General features: G+C 35.3%; 2 protein-coding genes across 4 annotated transcripts; one reads left to right on the top strand and one right to left on the bottom strand.

Moving 5' to 3' along the window:
* Positions 1-9797: 9797 nt before the first annotated feature.
* Positions 9798-17315, top strand: LOC132055844 (pyridoxine/pyridoxamine 5'-phosphate oxidase 1, chloroplastic-like). 2 transcript variants are annotated; one of them, XM_059447843.1, is made up of 13 exons: positions 9798-10157; positions 10244-10282; positions 12512-12679; positions 12761-12866; positions 13832-13998; positions 14138-14368; positions 14544-14632; positions 14738-14788; positions 14855-14945; positions 15456-15560; positions 15664-15734; positions 16489-16584; positions 17038-17315. In XM_059447843.1, exons 1-13 carry the CDS (start codon positions 10065-10067, stop codon positions 17129-17131), a joined length of 1401 nt encoding a protein of 466 aa, XP_059303826.1. In that variant the 5' UTR covers positions 9798-10064; the 3' UTR covers positions 17132-17315. The 2 variants fall into 2 exon arrangements, with proteins under 2 accessions (XP_059303826.1, XP_059303825.1); XM_059447842.1 differs by having other exon boundaries at positions 9800-10157; positions 13814-13998.
* Positions 17316-18230: 915 nt separating this feature from the next.
* Positions 18231-21379, bottom strand: LOC132055845 (E2F transcription factor-like E2FE). 2 transcript variants are annotated; one of them, XM_059447845.1, is made up of 11 exons: positions 21221-21379; positions 20918-20985; positions 20777-20829; positions 20594-20671; positions 20435-20488; positions 20225-20333; positions 20027-20097; positions 19870-19942; positions 19671-19732; positions 19120-19534; positions 18231-18474 (listed from the first exon to the last, which is right to left on the bottom strand). In XM_059447845.1, the coding sequence occupies exons 1-11, from the start codon at positions 21301-21303 to the stop codon at positions 18383-18385; spliced, it is 1158 nt and encodes a 385-aa protein (XP_059303828.1). In that variant the 5' UTR covers positions 21304-21379; the 3' UTR covers positions 18231-18382. The 2 variants fall into 2 exon arrangements, with proteins under 2 accessions (XP_059303828.1, XP_059303829.1); XM_059447846.1 differs by having other exon boundaries at positions 20027-20094.
* Positions 21380-22531: the final 1152 nt, after the last annotated feature.

The raw sequence follows: 22531 nt of genomic DNA, 5'->3' as shown, positions 1-22531 counted from the left end.
TGCAGGGAGCAATGATGAGATGTTAGAGGTTGCTTGTACTCGTTTCAAGTCAGAGTTCCTTATTTTTGGCTTAATTTTATTTTAGGAGTTTGTCCGTTATTTTCATTTAGTAATCTGAGAGAAACATATATGATGTAAGAGGTCCTCTTATCACGTAGAAGCTCAATAATGAAACATTGCAGAACAGAAATTGGATGCTCTTTAATTTGGAGAAGTTGATACTTGATTTATTGTTAATCAATTCCTAAAAGGTAACAATTGTAACTTTTGATAATGACTTTTGGATTCTGTAACCGATGGTCTCTTTATTAATAATGAATTTTTTTAACAAAAAAATTAATTGAAAGAATGAATGAAAAATGCAAAAAGAAAACTAAACAATAATGCTGGCCATAAAGAGATGTCACATCATCTTGTCTATAAATTTACAAAATAACTGAGACAAAATTTAGTAGATATCTAGACAAAATATTCATATATGTGCATACAAATATTAATTATATAAATTAATTAAACCATAATTTTTTTTTTCAGTTACCTTTAATTGAGGCAAGAACTCTGGTTGTTTCACTTTCTCAAAGCTTGTTGATTCCTTCAATTTGGAACTGGATTAAATAAAAAATGTGCTGAGCCACGATTTCAATCGTGTAGGAATAAATGACGGACACCATAGGATTGATCCAAAGCCTCCATAAATGCTTTGTTCGAGCTCTCACTTTAAAATACATTCATGCGCTACATTTGCACCAATTATGAAAGCATCAGTTCTCTAAACAAGGGCCCACTAATTTTTTAACTTTACACATAACTAGAAAAATATGCCCGTGCATATTTATTCACTTTAATTAGCCACTCTTTAAGATTTTGTATTTTGTAAATAACTTTAAAAACATTTTAATTGTTATTATATATACAAAATGCATTTTATGTACCATCACTTTAGTTATAATTAAAAAATGGAGTTTAAAAATTAAAAGCATATGATGGAATTAAGTCTTTGAGATGGAAAGAGTCGGCCTTTTTTCTCATTGTCATGACAATGAAAGTTGTTCATCGATGTGAAAAAGAAAATTAGTAAGAATACGAGGAAAAATTAATATTTTGATTCTAGATTTTTTCTTTTAAATTCTTAATATCTTATATGTATACCGACAGGTTGATATTCATCTCAATTAACTACCTGTTCAGATCCAAACATAAGAACCATTGTTGTATATATTGATTTTTTTAAAAGCAAAACTAATAACATATTTTTATTAAATTAATTAAAAAAATATGTTAATAAGGGGTAAATTAGTTACATTGTAATTTTTTATATTAACAATTACAGATAAAAAGAATTGTTACAAAGAAATCAAAATTAGAAAGATATATGTTATATCGTTGTTATACCCTGTATTTTCTCATACTGAGTTTCGCCGTAAGATAGCTGACGTGAAGTTAGCAAATGAGGTTGTTGTCAAGGTTTTAATAGATTCTACACGATTATTCCACATATGCGGGAGTTTAAGCTGTGAACAACAAATATCAGAAGATTGGAGGTGAAATAAACCAGAAAAAATCTGAGCCGTGCAGCAGAGCAACGCGACGGTCAGGTTGATGGATCGTCGACTGGTCGACAAACCGTCGAAAAACTCTGCCAAATTCTGAGGCTGCCGCAGTTCCACGGCGCAAGTCGATAAATCGTCAATTGGTCGACGGTTCGTCAACCCGGCCATCGAACCGCAGGCGGTGGAAAGTTTTCTCCCACCTATAAATACAAGGCCCACAATTTGGATCATTTATTTTTACCAAAAATCAGACCTTTCTAGATCCTTCAAGTTCTATCTACACTCTCCAGTCATCCATACACTTCCTAAGCCAAATTCAAGTGAAAATCAAACTTAACCCTAATATAGCTCCTGAGTGATGATGATATTTGTTCTTAATTAAATTTTATGGTGGTCTTGGTTCAAAACAAGGTTGGGGGAGTTAGGGTTCTTCAAGATTAAGGTATGTTCTCTCTTTCTTTCTTCTGTTGAGTTGATTTGGAGATTAATAAGTCATTAAGGTGAAGGAAATTGTGGTAGAAAAAGTTATGGGACGTGGTGTTGGAGTTGTTGGTTGTGAATGAAAATTGGGAGGAAGTTTTGGATTGTTTTAGGTGCAAATTGCATATATTATCCTAAATATGGAAACTATTGATGTTGTTTTTGTTATTGGGAGTTGTTTTGTAATTTGGTGGAAGTAGATAAAATAGGGGAAATGTTGCCCAAATTCCGCTAGCTCGTTAGTTACACTAGTTTGAACTTAAGAGTGTTTTCAAGACCTAACCTTAGCATGAATCCTCTTCAATGTAGATTTACGAGCTTGGGAGGAGAACATTAAGTAGTTGATTACCATGTATGCCATATATGTGTATGTATATGTGTATATATATATATATATATATATATATATAGCTATTTCTTACATCGAGCTTAGATGGCCGGGTATGATATCTATTATGCACACCACTGCAGTTGGGTATGGACAACACCAAGCCCTGTTACGGCTGGGTATGGACAACACCGAGCCTTGTTACGGCTGGGTGTGGACACCACCGAGCCCTATTATGATCGGGCACGGGAGACACCGAGCCTATATAGTGAGGTATAGTACCATTGTATGTATATGTATGAAATATTTCCGTTAGAGAAAGATTAAGTATGTATGACAGTCGTCTTAAGAGGTATTATGAGGTATAACTTGTTCTCTTTATCTTATGTTATCTTCATGCTTTCATCATGTTGCTATTCATGTCTTACATACTCAGTACATTGTTTGTACTGACGTTCTTTTGTTCGAGGACGCTGCGTTCATCCCCGCAGGTAGACAAGGAGACCGACCAGACCCCTAGGCTGCTTCATCAGTGATTGCATAGAGGTGTTCCATTTGATCCGGGACAGTTTAGTTGGTACTATTCTTTTGTGTACATATGGGCATGGCGGGGTCCTGTCCCGTCCTTATGATGTTTTGTACTCTTTGTAGAGGCTCGTAGACAGATGTACACAGTTAGATGTTCAGTATCCTTATCGGTTCATATTTTTGTATTTTATTTTGGCAGCCTTATCGGCTCGTACATATGGCATAGTTGGTAATGTATATAGATATGTTTTTGAATTCATGCTCTTATAGATTATGATATTGATGAGTCAGCCATGTGGTCCACCTAGATGTGATTATGAGAAGTATGATTAAGAGGTGTTCAGTAGGTTAGCTCCGGGTACCCGTCATGGCCCTCCGGTTGGGTCATGACAATTGTAAATCACCAAATTTTAATTCCGAAATGAAAATATAAAGTAATACATTTTATAAATGTAAAGAAACAATACTCAGAGAATGCAAAGGAGAGTAAAATAAGTAAACTATTGACAAAGAAGGAAAACGGGGATAAAAGTCACTCCCTCTATTTACTTTTACTTGTCCACGTTAACATATAAAGAGAAAGAAATTTTTCTTCTTATTTAATTTTACCCTTCACATTAATTACTCATTTTCAAATCATTTTCCAAGGCTGTTGAGACTTACACTAATACATATGAATATTATTGTAAAATATATGCTCCCTCCGTCCCATATTACTTGCTACTTTCCTTTTTGCACCCCCTTAAGAAATCATAAATAAAATATTTATTTTACTATCTTACCTCTATCTCTCTCCAATAAATACATTCTAATCAAAATTGACTATTTTCAAGAACATTTATTACTAACGGTAAGATGGGAAAGATTTAATTAATTTTATCTTGGTTTTGTAAATGAACAAGTAATTTGGACATATATTTTTAGTAATATGTCCAAGTAATATGGGAGGGAGAGGATAAGATGGGAAAGATTTAATTAATTTTATCTTGATTTTGTAAATGAATAAGTAATTTGGACATATATTTTCAGTAATGTGGCCAAGTAATATGGGATGGAGGGAGTACTTCATTTATTAATATTAATTCTTAAAACGTGAAAAGTCAAAAGTAAACAATTAAAAGTGCAGGGAGAAAATAAATATGTGTTGGAAAATTAAAATTGAAGTGCATACGTGTATACATGAGAAGAGAATAAATATTTAGTACTATGTCATATGTCCATGTGGGATAAAAAATAGTTTAGTAATATGTCCAAGTAATATGAGACGGAGCGAGTACTTCATTTATTAATTCTTAAAAAATATGAAAAGTCAAAAGTGAACAAGTAAAAGTGTACGGAGAAAATAAATGTGTCAGAAAATTAAAATTGAAGTGGATACGTGTATACATGAGAAGAGAGTATATATTCAGTAGCCATGTAATATGGGACGGCGAGGGTAAGATAGGGAAGATTTAATTAATTTTATCTTAATTTTGTAAATGACAAGTAATTTGGACATATATTTTTAATAATGTGGTCAAGTAATATGGGACGGGGGGAGTACTTTATTTATTAATTCTTAAAGAACGTGAAAAGTCAAAAGTGAACAAGTAAAAGTGTAGGAAGAAAATAAATGTATCGGAGAATCAAAATTGAAGTGCATGTGCGTATAGGAAAAAATATATTTAGTTTCTTAAGGAACGTGAAAAGTCAAAAGTGAATAAGTAAAAGTGCACTCCACTTTTACTTATTAAGGCTTATTAAGGATAGTGCTATTTTCTTATCTGTTGCCATTGCATTTGGTGATAACAATTCCAATATTATCTCTTCTAGCTTAGAAAGAGGTTTTAATTGCGGCACCATTAAAAGAAATACAAAATGAATTTACGGTGTTTTTATATGTATTTATTATACTGCTTTTCGAGTGGAGAAGATTAGATATATTATCTTTTTTCTAATTTAGTGAGTAAATTTGCACTACTTAAGTAATGTTGTTGTTGTTCTTAATAGGCCAAAGTCATCGACAGCAACCTAAACTTATTCGCAGATTCCATTTAGACACCTCAATTAAGATCTTTTCCAATTGAACACCTAACGACTATGGATTTGTACCAATTAAGCTAATTTTTTCCCATTTTGTATTAAGACCTAGGCGCGTGTATATAAGTGCCACTGATGTGGAATAGACTTCCATTTATTACTTCCCACGTGTAAATATTAAATCCACATGGTATATTGATTTTTTTTTTTTTGTAAAAAAAAATAAAGGCCAATCCATGTGGTAAATTAATAAAAAGGTCAATTTAAAATCCTAAATCCTAATCGTTCAACATAATCCCAAATCATTTATCTCTTCCCGACCCAATCTCTCTGACGACAATTCATTTCACGGCTAAGCAACGACTGGTTTGTGTGTACTTTGAAGAATCTTCTTCGTGTAAGTTTCTTAAACTCGATTATCCGTCTAATTATTGCTTAATCATTTCATAATCGTTTCATAAAGTGTGTTTACAAGGTTAGGGCTTTTTTATTTCTATATTTAGGGTTGTGTGTTCGAGAATATTCCGTTCCTTTCCTAATAGTTCCTTACCATTTCGGTGATTAAGCATTAAAGTATTGCTTTTTAGTTTTTTGGAGCTGGTGGGTGGGTGGTGTAAGTATATTCCGTAAAATAATAATGTTTTGTTTTATATTTTCAGGGTTACACTAACAATTGACCATGGAGGAGACCATAATTATCAACATTGACCATGGGGGGACCTTTTCCTGCATTCCTGTCCCCACTTATGTTAGAGAGTGTGTACCAGCCCGCAGGTATATCGAAAAGGACTATTTTCACTAATAGAGCTACTTTATTATACTAGAGAATTGAGTGTTTACAAGTCGATGGATTTTATTACCAAGATGCAAAAACTAAACAATTCCATGTGATTAAGACTGACCTACATCTACTGGACCTAATAAAAGATTTAAAACATGAGGACACCTTTGAAGTATTTGTCCTTTATTCATTTGGAAGCTTTTTAGTGTGATGAGGGTCTTCGTTTTTTATCGGTCCGTGGTTAGTGATAGTCAAACTCGGGTCCTTAAACGGGGGTGTTGTCTTTGGTAGTCTCTTAACTTAGCTAAAGCAGGTGTCGGGTAGTGGTTGATGAGGCTACTAACCTACCGAAGGTTGCCTTGCCTGGCAATGAGGATGCTAACCTAGCTAAAGAGAGTATTGGTGGGAATGATGATCCTGCAAACCTAGCTGAAGAGGGTGTTAACCTAGGTGAAGATGGTGAGACATCTAACCCAATAGATAGATGTAGATGGTAATATATCTGATTATATGAGTAATGATTCGATCTAGAGAAATACCACCGTAAAATGGGTCGGATGTCATGATTATGAGAGCTTTTAGAAAATGAAAGAACAAAAAAAAAAAAAAAAATGAAGAAGCCTACAACTTGGGAAGAAATACCGGGGACGGTGGTGGTATGATGTGGAGGTTTCGAGGATATCAGAGAAACAAAGCTAACAAATATGTTGGGAAATTGGGTGGAGATGAAGAATATATTGATAGCTGTGATTGTTGGACTGAGAACAGTGATGAAGAGCTTGATGTAGATGTTGTTAGGGGAGTAGATATACCTTCCAGAAGAAAAAAGCAAAAACGTTTGGTATGATGAATACTGTGAGATGTCTGTATTTGAGCTTGGAATAGTGTTTGAGAGTGTAAAACTGTTTATGAAGGCTGTAGGAGATTATGATGTAGAGTATAGGAGACATTTGAAGGCTAGACCTAATGAAAGCCATAGGGTGAGGGTTAAGTGTAAAAATAACAAGTGTAAATGGTTGTTATATGCTAAACTTGATAGAGATTCAAGTGATTTTATGAGGAGGGACTACCAACTTGTTCACAAGTGTATTCCCTTAAACAAGAACAAGATGTGTAATTCTAAGTTAATAGCTAGAAAGTTGAAGGATATAATTATTTCACAACCTTACGTAAGGATCTGGGAAATTCAAAATTTGGTAAGAGACAAGTTGGGTCTTTATGTTGGTCAGATTGTTTGTTACAAGGCTAAACATAGGGTTATGATGGAAAATATGGGTGATTGGAATCAGGAATTTTTCAGATTATGTGACTATGCAGATATGATATTTAGGATTAATAATAGTTATCGATTATTCATTTTACTCTCAATAAAAATTATTTTACTATCACATAAATTTATACTAACTTATTTGGCAAAATATATCAAATGACCCTTAAATTATATCCAAAATGTCGATATCACACTTAAATTATATAAGCGACTTATTACACACCCCAACATCATAGAAATGAATTTCAAACCACCTTAGAAGCTGATGTGACACAAAAACAAATTATATTTAAATAATAGGAGAGTGAAGTAGTTAAAATTTTTTTTAATAAAAACTGATTTTATTTTCATGTCCTCCTTCTCCATTTCATCACCACCAACCCTCTTCTCATCCACCTTCACGCCACACCCAACCCCCAGCCCCAAACCCCTCTTCTTCATCATTTACCCACCACTATACCCCCCTCTCTCTCTCGCTCCACCTTCAACCCACCATCAAACCTTCGTCTACCTACCTAAAATGAGACAAGAGGCAGAGAAAATACAAGGAAGATTCTTTTTCTCGATGTGGAAGATTAAAAGAGTGAAGATTTATAGTTAAGAGATAATCGGTGTAGTATTTATAACGGTGAATAATGGAGCTTGCAGTGTTCATAAAAATAAAGAAATAAAAAGAGCTTGCCATCGAATCAGCTGTCGAGCGCCGCCGAGGAATGGGGAATAATTATCCAAACGCCAATTTTCAATGCACATTAGAACCTAATCCACCCACAAGCACAATCGGTGGTGAATAAAACTGAATTTTATTGCAAAAAAGGGGAACAAAATTGAATCTTGGATGGTAGTGATGTGATTTTGGTGGTGAATTTAGTTGCGGATCTTGAATTTATGGTGATTGTTTGCAATTTATTATAGTGGCAGTAGTTGTGAAGCGATTTAATGGTTGATTTGGTTGTGGGTGGTGAAATTTGTGGTTAATTTTTTTACGAAAAAGGGCCAAATATACCCTTGTACTATTGGAAAATGGTCAAATATACCCTTTATTATACTTTGGGTTCAAATATACCTCTACCGTTATACTTTGGGTCTAAATATACCCTTACTCCGTTAAAATTATACAAGGTGGACACTAAATGTGACGTGGCATGCCACCTCACCGGCCAACTCATTTACCCCTCTTCTACTTCTTCACCCACCAATACCATCTTCTACCCCTTTACACAACCACTCCACCACTAGCACCACCACACCACTATCTCAACTGGAAAATGATTCCAGCGAAGAGTTTCAGAGACCAGACAAGGAAAAATGTTTTTGAACATTTTTTAAATTCTATATATGTTGTTAAATTAGTTCCAGTGGTTCCACCATGTGAACAATTTACTTTGAAAAGAAAGTGGGTTGTTGTTGAACTGTTTTCAACAACGCCACATCCGATTTCATCGGCGGCAAATCGTTTCCGACGAAATCAACTTCTCTCTCCTCAACAACCAAAAAAGAAAAGCAGCATATATATACCATCATACTTCATCACACAAATTGTTCAAAGCCTTTAAAACAAGTCTACGTTAACGTTATACCATCATAAACATTTCTTCGTATAAAATTCTAAAAAGCAAATTACTTCTTCGGAGTTGGGTGGACCTATTCATCAAATGGATTTGAGCTATGGCTGAAAAGAATGGCAGAGGGATAACTGTAAATATGACATAACTAGTTCCGTAGGAATTGACATTAAAAATAGCTAAGAATATGACTTTGAGAAGTGCAGGAAATGAGATTTTGAATTTATGGGGAAAAAGTTGAAAAGTAGGCTGAAACAAGTTCGAGAAGAATGGAGGCGGAAGTAGATTCAACACGGCCGGAAAATTAATTAAGGTTGACGTAGGCAGAGGGAGTGAAGGTGGAGATGATGGCATGGTGGTGGCAGTGGTTGTAAAGGGGTAAAAGATGATAGTGGTGGGTGAAGAAGTAGAAGAGATGGGTAAATGAGTTGGCTGTTGAGGTGGCATGCCACATCACATTTGGTGTCCGTTTTGTATAATTTTTATATAATTTTAATGAGAAAGTAGTATATTTAATCGAAAGTATAACAAAGGGTATATTTGAACCTAAAGTATAACGAAGGGTATATTTAACCCTTTTTCAATAGCATAGGGGTATATTTGGCCCTTTTCCGATTTTTTTATTTTGTGGTGGTGGGTTTGATGGTAGGTTTGACCATGGTGATGGATATGGTGGTGGAGAAATTGATTGTGGTGGTAGTGGCGGATATGGTGGCAGTGGTGAAATGGGTAGTGGCAAATTTGGTGGCGGCGAATATGGTGGTTCTAGTGAAATGGGGTGGTGAGATGGTTTAATGGTGGAGAAGATGTAATTATGGGAGGGTTTTATGGTTAATTAGGAATTAATTAATGTAAATATAATTAATAAAAAAATTAAATAAATAAATAAAAGGAAAATAACATAAAATTAAAATTTAAAAGATATCCAACGTGTCGTTGATGTGTCACTGATATGGCAGCAAATGTGTCACACCTCCCTTTATGCAAGTGGTTATATGTGTATCAAGGTGATATTAAATTCACTTTTTATATAATTAAAGGGGTAATAAGTCGCTCGAATAGTTGGAATGTGAACTCATCTTTTCAGACATAATTTGGGATGCATTTGATGTATTTTGCCAACTTATTTTAAAATCACAAATTTCAATGAAGAGCCCATGTTCATCATGATAAGGTGGGTTCCTCAAATATTTGCTTGATGTGCCAACATCTAAATGGGATGAAAATGCGTAACTAAAAAGAGTTAGAAATAGGATGCAGTTGTAAAATATTTTGTTAATAAAAATTTCCGAGGTTTATATACATCTTGTCACTGCAAATTTATCATCTGATGTATAATAAAACAAAATAACATTATTCATGTTGGGTTTTGGGGAAGGCCAGGCTACCCCACTAGTAGTACGTAATAAAGAGGAAGTGTCTTTTTTAAATTTCTGAGCTTCATGGCAATTATTTCGGTACCCTCCAGAGAGTTTAAAGGAACAAAACCAGCTTTCTTGAGCTTAAAAGACCCTTTGTCTCTTAACGCACTGAAGCCAAAAGCATGGAGGAGATATCATATGTGAGCCGGCAAGAAGCTATAGAAATTGATCAAGTATTGATGGGTCCTCTTGGTTTTACTCTGGACCAGCTCATGGTTTGTCTTCTGAAAATTTGGTTTATTACTTGTTAAATTTCTGTACTACTTATCCCTAAATTGGGTTTATTTGTTTATGAGTTCAGGAATTGGCAGGCTTGAGTGTTGCCTCTGCAATTGGAGAGGTAAGTGCTCTCGTAGCATACTGAGTATAACGTATTCTTCCACTTGTATCACTAGACCCCATGCCAACTCTCCATCAATTTTCAACTCTGGCACTAGTGGGATAATATTTTAGTATTGAAACATTCTTTACATGGTTGATCGATATAGGAAACCCTCTGCTCGTGCTATTACCTGTGATAAATTGACTTTGTTGGATAGTGAATATAATTTGTCATCTAGAGTTCATGTAGTCATTGACTCTACAACCTTTTTAATAAAACTAGATGACCCTAACCGTTTTAAAATGTTAATCCATTTATCACCTAATTGAATGAAAATCATATGTGTGCCTAGCAATAGCGGAGCCAGGATTTTCATTAAGGGGTTCAATGAAGAAGTAAATATACAAAGAAGCCAAGGGAGTTCAACATCTATTATTTACATAAAAAATAATTTTGACCTTGTATATATAATGTAATTTTTCACCGAGGGTTTCGGATGAATCCCTCAACCCTACCTAGCTCCGCCCGTGGTGCAGGGGTGGAGCTAGCGAGGGCAGTGGCGTACGCAGGATTTTTCATAAGCAATTTCACAATATAAAAGTGTGAACAACTGAATAAATCAGTATAATGATATCTTATTATAAAAGACAACTAAAATCATATTAATAAAACTCATTTCAAGTACATTATTACAATTCTTCTCGACGAGATTTCATCTTTTGAAAGGTATCCATAATCTATGTTACTCGGACTCTTCAAAAATGGACACGGGTGCGTGTCGGATCCTCTAAAAGTAGTGCATTTTTGAAGGATCCGACACGGGTGCGGCATCATTTTTGGAGAGTCCGAGCAACATAGTCCATAATAGCCTCATTAGAAACATTACTAAATACTTCTTTTTCTATATAAGGCACAAAACAACCACTCAAAAGCTCATCATCCATTCTATTTCGTAAGTCAGTCTTAATCAACTTCATCGCAAAGAAAGCTCTTTCAACTGTAGCAGTAACAACTGAAAGAAGTAAAGCAAATTTCAGTAGTCGGAACACAAAAGGATAAATTACATGCTTCTTTGTCTCTATTAGTTAGTTGGAAAAATCACCAAGTCCCTTAAGATCGAAAAATTTTAATTGACAAAAAAATTTAAGACGTAAAACAAAAAAATTACCAAGTCCCTTAACCATCTCGATATTAGCAAGATGTAAAATAAAAAATCCATGTCCATAGCTCTTACGAGGATTAAAAACAGTAATGAAACAATAAAACATAGGTAAATTTAAATATTAATATAATGAACCCTAAATAATTTCATTGTAGAAAGTAGAAAGAAATAATATTGTCACAAACAAATTGCAAGCACGTAGTAAAATATTATAGTGAAGCTAACCTGATGCGACAATCGGGATAAGGAACGAGAAGAACTTATATTCTAATTTGAAAAGTAGGCAGCCAACATATAAAAATTTTAATTGATAAAAGAACTTTTAAGGGTATGATTTATGAGTTCTTTTAGGGTTTTAACATTTAAGGCCAAAAACTTTCTAATGAATTATGCTCACTAGTCACTGCCCTTTGTTTAAGTTATTATGCATGCCAGTTGTGTTTTACTGGTTTTACCAGTTATTTAGGATTTAAAGGTAACAAAATAAGTGAGGCTGCATGGGTTTGACATCACGAACTTGCCCGCGCAATGGGAGCGTCTAACCAACAGGCCAGCGTGCAACTTTGTGTAGATGCAGTGTCACTTTATTATTTTTACCTTCTAATTTCGTTCTATTTATATTTTGTATATGTATATCTACTAAAAAAAATTCGACAAGCAGTGTCACGTGAAATCTCTCGGGCCAACATAAATCCGCCCCTACCGAGGGGGTTCCGAACGCCCTCCGGCAAAAAATTACATTGCTTATATATGATTAAAATTATTTTTTGTGTATATTAGTAGATGTTGAACCCCCTTTGACTTCTTTGTGTGTTTACTTTTTCATATTTTGAACCCCCCTGTGAAATTCTGGCTCCGCCACTGCCCTGGTGCCTAGTCTTGTAGAAGCCATGGTTAAAGATTATTTGTTTGTGAGAGGGTTAGTTGAAGAAGAAATTGACATCAAAGCGAGTAATCTAGAGAGAAATTGGAATCGGCGATAAGTGAAGCCTTGACAAGAAAGGCAGAAATATGTTGAGTGTATAAACAAATATGTTAAGCTTCTTTATTTCATTGACAAGGTTAAATGCATGTCATCTCTCCAGGTCTATAGTTCAAGTGAATATACTCGCGTGCTTGTTATATGTGGTCCTGGAAACAATGGCGGGGATGGTCTTGTAGCTGCTCGACACTTGCATCACTTTGGTTATAATCCCTCCATTTGTTATCCAAAACGGTCCAATGAATTTCTTTTTGTTAGTTTGGTTACCCAGGTAAAGGATATGACATGAGATTCTTGAACCTCAATACTTCTAGTTTATTTGAGATGTTAATGGATGTGAGAATTTTTGTAGCTTGAATCACTTTCAGTTCCATTCTTGCCGGTGGAAGATTTATCCTTGCAGCTTTCAAATGACTTTGATATTATAGTGGATGCAATTTTTGGATTCTCATTCCATGGTAATACTTCCTCCCTCAGTTTCTATTAGACCTTCACATCAGTTTTTTTGTTTTTGATTGAACAGCATTTCCATTAATCACAAAGTGAATCATTACAAAACCAGGCATCTGCAGACCAGTTGCCTCTCAAATTCAAAACTACATTTAGGAACCTATACTAATAACATATAAGAGGGCTAGTTCCTATAAACATCATCTATACACCAACTCCTACAGCAACAAAACAGTAAATACATCTATGGAAAACAATTGAAATTATGCAAAGTAGTCTGCCAAGAAGCTATATTCCTGCTTCTGATGTGGATGTGCAATGCAATCTCCCTACAAATCTTCACAGCATCACATCTTCCATTCTGAAATCGATGGAGTTCCTCTCCTGACAAATAGAATATATCATCATAGCAAATGTGCAGCTGGTAATAGAGGCCAGTCCATTTTTCCTTTTAGTCATCTTGCATATCCATTCCAGTTCCTTCTGCCAGGTGCCAACAGCTCTACCAAAACCAAGTCAGATTAACAGTCTAGACCATATGTTGTTGGTATAAGAACAGGTGTTCAAAAGTTTCCACACCCCTTGTACAGAAAACACAAATCCATAGGAACATCAATACCAAATTCTTTAATCTATCTACTGTAGTCAGTCTTTGATGAGCAGCTAAACACAAGTTGAATTTGAATCTGGGGTGAATTTGAAGGCCAATACTTCTATTGGAAGCTATATAAACTATTGTTGTATGCCAAACTTGTTAGTCTTATTCTTTGCTTAAGTTGGTTTTAATCACTCTTTATCCACCATAAGTGTGTGTATGCAGCATTGGATGTAATTTGCTGTTATTGAGGACTTTGACCATTATCCTCACTTAATAGTGTGATTCTTCTATACTTAGGAACCTTGTATGCTTCCTCTCTTTTTCCTTTTCCTTTAATTATTTAGGATTGTTTCATAGATAGAGTACTCAGTACAGGCAACCCACGGCCACCGTTTGATAGTCTCATTAGAAGGCTGGTCTCCATAAGAAACCAGCAACAGACACATGAGAAACCAGCTGTTATTATATCTGTAGACATACCTTCCGGTTGGCATGTGGAAGAGGGAGACGTCCGTGGTGAAGGCATTGAACCTGATATGCTGGTATGCAGTTGTTAAGTACTCACATTCTATTGTTATCATGCGTTTGTCTCATTGATACCTCTGTCTCATTGACACCTCTGCTTTTCCTTTGAGAATCAAGTGAAATACCTAAAGAAAATGTTGGACATTCACTGTGTAGGTCTCTTTGACAGCTCCAAAAGTGTGTGCCAAAATGTTTTGTGGCCCACATCATTTTTTAGGTGGAAGATTTGTTCCACAATCCATCATAGACAAATTCAAGCTAAAACTTCCATCATATCCCGGCACTTCAATGTGTGTTAGAATTGGAAACCTTCCCAATTTATCAGCACAGAAAGGAATATTTGCAGCTTCTGCATCTCTTGAGGTGGAGGAAGATCCTATTGATCAGGTTGAGTTTGTATGAAAAGTAGAAGCTTAATATCTATTATATCTGGATCTTTGACTCTCTTGTGGTGATTTTGTCGCAAATTTATCACATAATCCAGAAATGTATGCACACTTCCTTTCTTAAAGCAATGCAGTATATTTATATTTGTGTCAATAAAGCCCCATTGTGATTGTAGTTTCAAAAGTGGCTTGGTGATGCATTGGCAGCTGGCGTCAAAGAACCCCATTATATGGTCCTATCAACATCTGGTAAAGATGCAAAACCGTAAGTCTTTCTAGCTTCAATTTTCTCATCTTTAAATGGTCTGCAAGTTAGTATAAACAGTGATTTTTTGCCTGATGTTGACTATGTGGTATTTCTTCTTCCCAGTTCATCGCGAATGATATCATTGGAAGGAGTAAAGGAAGATGGTTTTTTCTGGTGAGCTCCTTAACTATTTCTGCAGTGTATATAGTCTATTTGATGACATCCTTCATGTTTCTGCAGGCACACCAACTATGGGAGTCGAAAGGCTCGTGAAATTTCTGAAAATCCTCATGCGTCACTTCTCTTTTACTGGGGTCCTTTGAAGTGCCAGGTTAAAAACGATTCCACCTTTAGAACATTCCTGCATTTTGAGAGAGCACTTATATCTAGTGACATTGTGTTATACTGGTGTGACTATTAACAATTTAGCGTAGATGAAAATGTCAAGTGACAGCTGTAGCAATCCTGTCCTGGATATGCAGTCAATTACTTGAGGGTGACCTGCAGGATTGTGTTAGGATAGATGAGTTGCTGAAGAGATGCATTTAGCTTTTGTGAACTACTATTGATGCTGGATAATATTTCTTTGCTAGAAATTTGCTACTTACAGGTCCCTTGTTAGAATCCAAGGTTCAGTTTCCCTGTGATAAAAACTAAAATGTAAAGAAGAGACAGAAAGAGGAAGTATCATGATTACTGTGCGTACTCCCTTAAAACCTCAAATAGTCAGTTTCTTAATCATAATTGCATTCACTCTGAGATATAATTAAATAATTGACTGCATAATGCACTTACGTTTAGATAATTGTTCTTACTGGCTTCAGTACTAATTCATTTGTAGGTAAGAGTGGAGGGATTTGTGGAGCAAGTTTCTGATGAGGAATCTGATCAATACTTCTCTAGTCTTCCTCGAGATACGCAGATTAGACCAATAGTTAGCAAGCAGGTTCGTCTAGCATTTTCAGCAACAGATTTTCTAGATTTCAATATTTTTGTGTTTCTGTATACGTGCATCAATAGCTAGTCTTCAATATCTTCTGCAAGTTCAGAGCACATTGATTCATGGACGAGAGGGTCTCCATCAACAGTATAAAGAATTAGAGGAGAAGTACCATGACAGGTCAGTAAATTCACATATTTCTGACATTCTTTCTTTGCTTGCCCTAATCTGTAACGTCGCTTTGGTTTCAATGTTCCATCTATGCCTAGTGGAAATATTCTATTGATTGGGATACTGTTAAAAATGCATCAGTTGTCTGATTGCAATCCCACGCCTAGAATTAGTGGATATTTTTTCAGAATTTCCAGTATTTAGATAAAATTCTTCAAAAGTTGCAATATTCTCCGTGTCCGAACATGTAAAAGACATACCTTTTGTGTGTACTGTTGAGTCCCACATCAGTGGAATGAGGACCATTTGGACTCATTATATGGACTTGGACAATCCTCCCCTCAAAAGCTAGCTTTTGGGTTGAGTTAGGTCCATTATCCATTTCTTAACATGATATCAGAGCCAGGCCCATCCCAATTCATGATTTTACCGATGTTGGTCTCTCATATTAAATTGTCCATGCTCCAGATGTCCAGCCCTAGGCGTGAGACAGGGTGTTAAGTCCCACATCGGTGGGATGAGGACCATTTGGACTCATTGTATGGACTTGGCAATCCTCCCCTCGTAAGCTAGCTTTTGGGTTGAGTTAGGCCATGATCCATTTGTTAACATGTACATTCTTGGAAAAATGTCTGAGCAAGACCTGTTGATTACAACCTAATCATATTTCCTTTTCCTTTCTCCAAAAAAAAAAAAAAAAGGTAATTTGCGGTTGTCTTGATTCAAGTGAACCTCAAAGCAATCCTTTTTCCCTTACGTGCAGGACTTCAATACCAAGACCCAAGCACTGGGGTGGCTACAGGCTTATTCCAGAGTTTTTTGAGTTTTGGCAGGGAGAGGAATCTCAAGTGCACCTCAAGTATATCCAAACCCATCTTTCTTTTATTCCATCATGATGGATTCCACGGGACCTATCAAATTGATCTCTGTTAAATTCAATTAATCTGGAACCTGGACTAATATTGATTTGGGTCAAATTTGGGTCATGAATGGGAAAACACTTTGACATACCTCTTTTAAGTGTTTCATATATGGGTATTTGTAGTGTTTTTAAAGCTAGTTTGAAACCTCTGTCCAGAGAATTAAAAGAACAGATTTCCAGCATCAGTAGTATGAAAAGAGAACAGAATCATACGAGTGTAAATGGAACAGTCCTTTACCAGTAAAATATTCCCTATAATATTTCCTACCAACTCGACGGAGGAGAACTATAAGTTATTTTTCAGCAGATTTACCTTGATAATTGGAGCTGGAACGATTCCTGATATTAAGTGCTGTTCACTTATGCATTTAAGCGTGCTGTTATTAACAGATTGCGGTACTATGCGGAGGTGATTGATGAAAGAAGAGTGTGGAGAATTCATAGATTGGTCCCACAATTAGCAGAATCAGCATCTTCATCATGACTTGCCATCTCTTTGAACTTAGCAAAAATGCATCAGTGCACGACAGGAAGCTAGCTAATTAGATCTTTTCTTTTCCTGTTTCCCCTTCTGATTAGATCTCTTTGTAAATATCTTTGTGCTGATTTGCATAGTTGTTCCTTCTACTTCTATTACGGATGAAGATTGTCTTTTGTTTCCTTTTCCTGTTCAGGTCATTAAGATTGGTGTTAAAAATGGCTCTCTAGGTCTGTTCCTCCTGACATGATTGATGATGCACACTTCAGAGTGTGGTCTGGGAGGGTAAGATGTACACTTCGAGTGAAAATCGAAAATGTTCGTTATCCTCATTTGTGCATTATAGCAATCTTCAAAGGGAAAGGGTCAAAAATACGCTTCTACTTTGGGAAAATGCTAAAAATATCTTTCATTATAATTTGAGTAAAAAATAATCCTTCCATTATTAAAGTTTTCAAATATATATACTTGTCTTAACGGAAATTTCCAAAATAACCCGATTTCATTTTAAAACTCGCTTCATTTAAACCCAATCTAATTAAATAAAAAGAGCATATGGGGGCTACCCACTTCTATGCCTAGTGGTTTCAAATGTAGGACTCAAGAACAAGTTAATCACATATGAGTTTTTTATGTAGTTGAATCGGGTTAAAAATTGAAATTGGATTATTTTGAGGATTCGGGGATATCCGTTAAGACAAGGGTATATTTGAAAACTTTAATTATGGGATATTTTTTACCGTAATTGTGTAGCTTTTTCCCAAAGTAGAGTGACATTTTTGACCCTTTACTCATCTTCAAATGATCTTGCCATTCTTTCCTTGCATCCTTCATAAATTCTCCGCAGTGTAACCATTCCAGAACGCTCAACATCACTTCAACTCTTTCTTTATCATAGAACATGTTATTTACTCATCTTCAAATGACAAAGTCAAAACATTGCCATTCTTTCCTTGCATCCTTCATAAATTACAGTTTGTTCCGTAAATAGCGGTCTGTAACCATTCCATGAAATCGCATTTCAACATCACCCAAAATCAATTTGCGTCAACATGGATTCTTTATCATAGAACATGTTATTGTAGTGTCCAATGTTATTGTAGCATTTGAATCCTTTCAAGAATCACTATTAACCGAAATGATAACGAAAAATGTACAATCAAGTAGCGTTGGTGCAACAAGAACGTTGCATTCAACCATGTCTAGTTTATGAAGGCTGTTATCTTAAATATTCTGTTCTTATCAAGAAAGAGCACATCAGGACATCAGCTGAATTGGGTTCTTCCCAGCAACTTCCAAGTACCATGATTTCCATGCTTCCACATAATGTGCAAAGAGATCCTTCAGTGCTGAAACATAACAAACGAACCAACTTGCTAGTAAGCTCAAGAACATCAAATAAGCAGAGATAACAAGAATAATTTGTCTCTACTATTTGATAATATGCCCGCACGGATAAGAATGTTATAAACTGGAAATCATAATTTGTCTGAGCCAAGATATTGACTGCATACTAAAAAAATTAGTTTCACGTCATATCAAAAGCTGATGATTAAAGAATATAGTAAACGCGTCTACATCAGCGCAAGTAACCAATAAGCAGATTTGAGACTAACCAGATATATTAGTATAACTGAATTGGCTGTTTCGGTGCACTAGAAAAAAAACGATTAAGCATAATAATCCAAGTACCCTGGTAGATCACACAAGCAAGGGCCTATACACACTGTTTCTCATAGTAACTTCAGAAACTATTAATGTGGCATTCCTAAGAAAAGGGAAGGTCATTCAGCACCCAAAATAAGAATGGCACTACAGGGTTTAGTCAAGGTAAATTATAAACACTTCTTAACGAGGGTAGACCATCAGTAGACACGACTTCTCATTTCTAATTTGGTCTGTCTTCCGACATTTGAAATCTTCTAAATGATAATCAATTAAAATCATAAAATGGAGAGGGTCAAATTTAAAGCAAAATGGAACTGATCATATACCTTGGTTGTGATATTGAGGACGGTAAGTGGAGGCTAGACTTTCCCAGTCATGAACCCGTTTCAGTCTGTCAGTCTCAGAAACTTCAGACTGAGATACGGTTGGAGGAGCAAATGGACCAAAGTGGTAACTCTTTTTGCTTGCTGTTAAACTAGGTTCCTGTTTAGGAACTTGAATATCATTGTCCAGGTTCTCACATTTCACTTCAGTTAGCAATTGTTTCCTAGTTGCTTCATCTGAAATACCATCCATAGTTAGAGCCACTCTGCTCCTCTTAATAGTTGTATTAGTAAGCTCAGTCCCAAAGACCCTCTTCTTGGACTCATTAGCACAAAGACCATCAACTGATTTATCTTCTGATCTTTCTCTCAGCCCCAACCATCTAAAAGCAGGTTTTCTTGTCTCTGGGTGATGGGTCTACAAGTCATGTGGGCAGCAATATTAGTAACTAGAGTTTCTTTTACAAAACTTAACCTGGATAAGACTTGAATTTTTTCTGCTTAGATATTTTTTTTTCTTCCTGATGAATAAACACTCGAGGATAATTAATTACCTTTTCGATAAATTTCATCGAAGACAAAACATTTGCAATATCATACAACCTCCTAACTTTAGCTGCACAGATAAGAAAAAAACATTAATTGAAGGATCATAGGTAGCCAAAACAGTGGTGTTAAAAAGAAACTAACAGTTTGTGCACCTATGTAGTTCAGATTACTACTAAGCAAGAAAAAAAGGTGAGGACTTTTTACTTCTTGTCATTGCAGGAGGCCTTCCATCTCCTAACAATATCTTTGCTGCCTCATCAAGGCAAATCATATCAACCTGAATTGAATCACCAAAAAGAATTAGGATCTGTAGAAAGCAAATTCAGAAACAGGTAATCGATAGTTGAAACTTTTTGCTTACAGTGGTGCAGAGGAAGAGCTTGACAAAATTCTGTGTAAGTAGTCCCAATGATTTTTCTCTCCTATTTTCTGCTAAAACGTAGCCCAATCTCTCAGAAAATAATCCCAAAAAAGTTGTCAAGCTCTTAAATGCCATTCAATTCAAAATAATTGAATGGCATTTACAATTACCACTTAAAAGATGTTTAAAAAAACATACCAGATTTGCAAGGCGCTGCAGAGTTGAAACCAGAATTGGGGTTTAGTTTATCGGTCTCACATGAAGCAATTGGGTTGGAGTCTCTATCATCCTCATCATCATCTGAACCCTGAGGTTACATGGAGCAAAAAGAAAGGAAAATATATCATCTCTCTAGACATAGAGCTAAAACGCACAATATTCAAAAAATGAGAACTGTCAATAACTTACCTTGATAGAGCTAGATCCATCAAACCCACTGCCATTCTCCTTTAGACCCTCTTCCTATCCAATTATTAATCGGTACGAGAAAAAATTAGCAAGCCAAGAAAAATGGCACTGCATTAAAGAAACAAGATAAAAGTTTAAACTTTAAACTAGTGTGTTTACCTTCAGCTGTTGCAAAGTCCTTGGAATTGCTCCAAACCCTTTCCATGAATACCTATTCTTAGCCTTCCTAGCAAGAACCTGAATTAACAAAAACACAGAACTATAAGATTTTAAATTAAAAACAAATTGAATGTTCAATTCAAGAATCGAAAATTATTACAAGTTCTAATTAATAGATCTTACACCAATGCTTTCCAGTACATTGACAATATCATAGATCCGCCGTCTTTCAACCCCTATACAAAACAAAACCATAAAGTAAATATCAAGAAAAATATCAAACAATTCATAACTCAAAAACAAAGATAAGGATCATATCCACACCCAATCTACGAGCAGCATCATCAAGCCCTATAGTTTCCACATCATCCCGATTGTACAAGCTCAAAAAACTGCACCCAGTTCACAAAAACAAGAAAAGAATTAGCAAATCTTCAGATTTATACAACAACAACATATCCAGTATAACCCCACAAGTGCAGTCTGGGGAGAGTAAGATGTACGCAGACCTTACCCTACCTTAGTGGGGTAGAGAGGTTGTTTCCAATAGACAATCTTCAAATTCATACTCAAAATCAAATTCACAAACATCAAATTTAGATGCATAAAAGGAGAGAAATTACATACTTAGAGCATAGGAGACCGAGAGACTTCTGTTTACGACAATAAGTAGATCTAGAATCTTTAGAAGGATCTGAAGCTAAGGCCATATTTATTTTTCTTCGACGAAGCAAATTCAAATTTGTGTGTCTTCGTGTATAGCCAAGTTGTGTGTGTGTTTTAAGGGAGAAATTGGAGGCTAATAGAGAAGAAGGAGCCGTTAAGAAAGGGGGTGTTGTTGACTTTGGCGGGGTGGAAATAAGGCATTGGAGGGTTTTTGAAAGTTTGAATTTCAGATTCTACAGCGGGAATTTGATTTCTTATTTTCTAGAGAGGCGCGCTTGTAATATATGAATTGACGGTTTTGGCCTTGCTATTGTTTCTGTTGTCTGCGTGCTCATAGGAGGTTATATTTGGAAATTCGCTGGGAACAGGGAAATGAGGAATCTGATGATAACCAACCACATGCATAATCACGTTGTTAGATTTGCTTTTTTGGCGGTGGTTTATTTTGAGTACAGTAATATTTTAAATGAGCTACGTTAGGGATCATTTCTCTTTCCATATTGAAGTATTCTATTCTATTGAGGAAAAATAGAAAAGGTTGTTTGGGCGCCAAAGCACTGGAATTTTTATTAGTTTTGGTCACAAAATTAGTACAATGTTTAGACACATTAGAAAAAAATATTTTTTATAAGTTTACTTGGGTGAGGTCTATTTAAGTTTTAAATGATTTTTGACATTAGAATGGGAATTTTTGGCCAGTTTTCACTGGAAAATGGCGAAAAGACTTTTTTATGAAAATTAAGTGATGTTATGATTAGAAAAAGAGATAATATACCAAAATCCCCCTAAACTATTGTCGATTTGCGAGTTTCCTGCCTAAAATATTGGGTATTCACAAAACCCTCTGAATTGTATTGTTCTCATATTAAAATACTTCCCAAGTGTCATGTGGGCATAAAGTGATTTTAATATCTAAAAAACGTGTGAAGACTAAGAAATTATTTTTCTAATATTTCCAACCTGTATAGTCTAAAAAATTATTTTTCTGATAATTCATTATTATTAATTGTATTTTTCTTATAAATTTCTTATTTCTTATAAATCTCTTCTCTTTTTATTTCTTTTTTCATTTTTTTTTTATTTCGATGAATTCATCGTTGTTCTTCATTTTTTTCATCGTTAGCTTAGTACTAACTTGCTTCTTCAAGTTCATTTAGTTCTCTTCACAAATCCGGCAATCATTGAGAAATTAAGTCATAATTTTGAGGGAAAAAAAACAATAAAGAGAGAAAAAGAATATGTCGAAATCAATCCCTCACAATGAAATTAAAG

The sequence above is a fragment of the Lycium ferocissimum genome, chromosome 5 (assembly GCF_029784015.1).
Source record: "Lycium ferocissimum isolate CSIRO_LF1 chromosome 5, AGI_CSIRO_Lferr_CH_V1, whole genome shotgun sequence".
NCBI classification, from domain to species: domain Eukaryota; kingdom Viridiplantae; phylum Streptophyta; class Magnoliopsida; order Solanales; family Solanaceae; genus Lycium; species Lycium ferocissimum.
The sequence above is the reverse complement of the archived record's forward strand: the minus strand, read 5'-3'. Positions and strand labels throughout refer to the sequence as shown.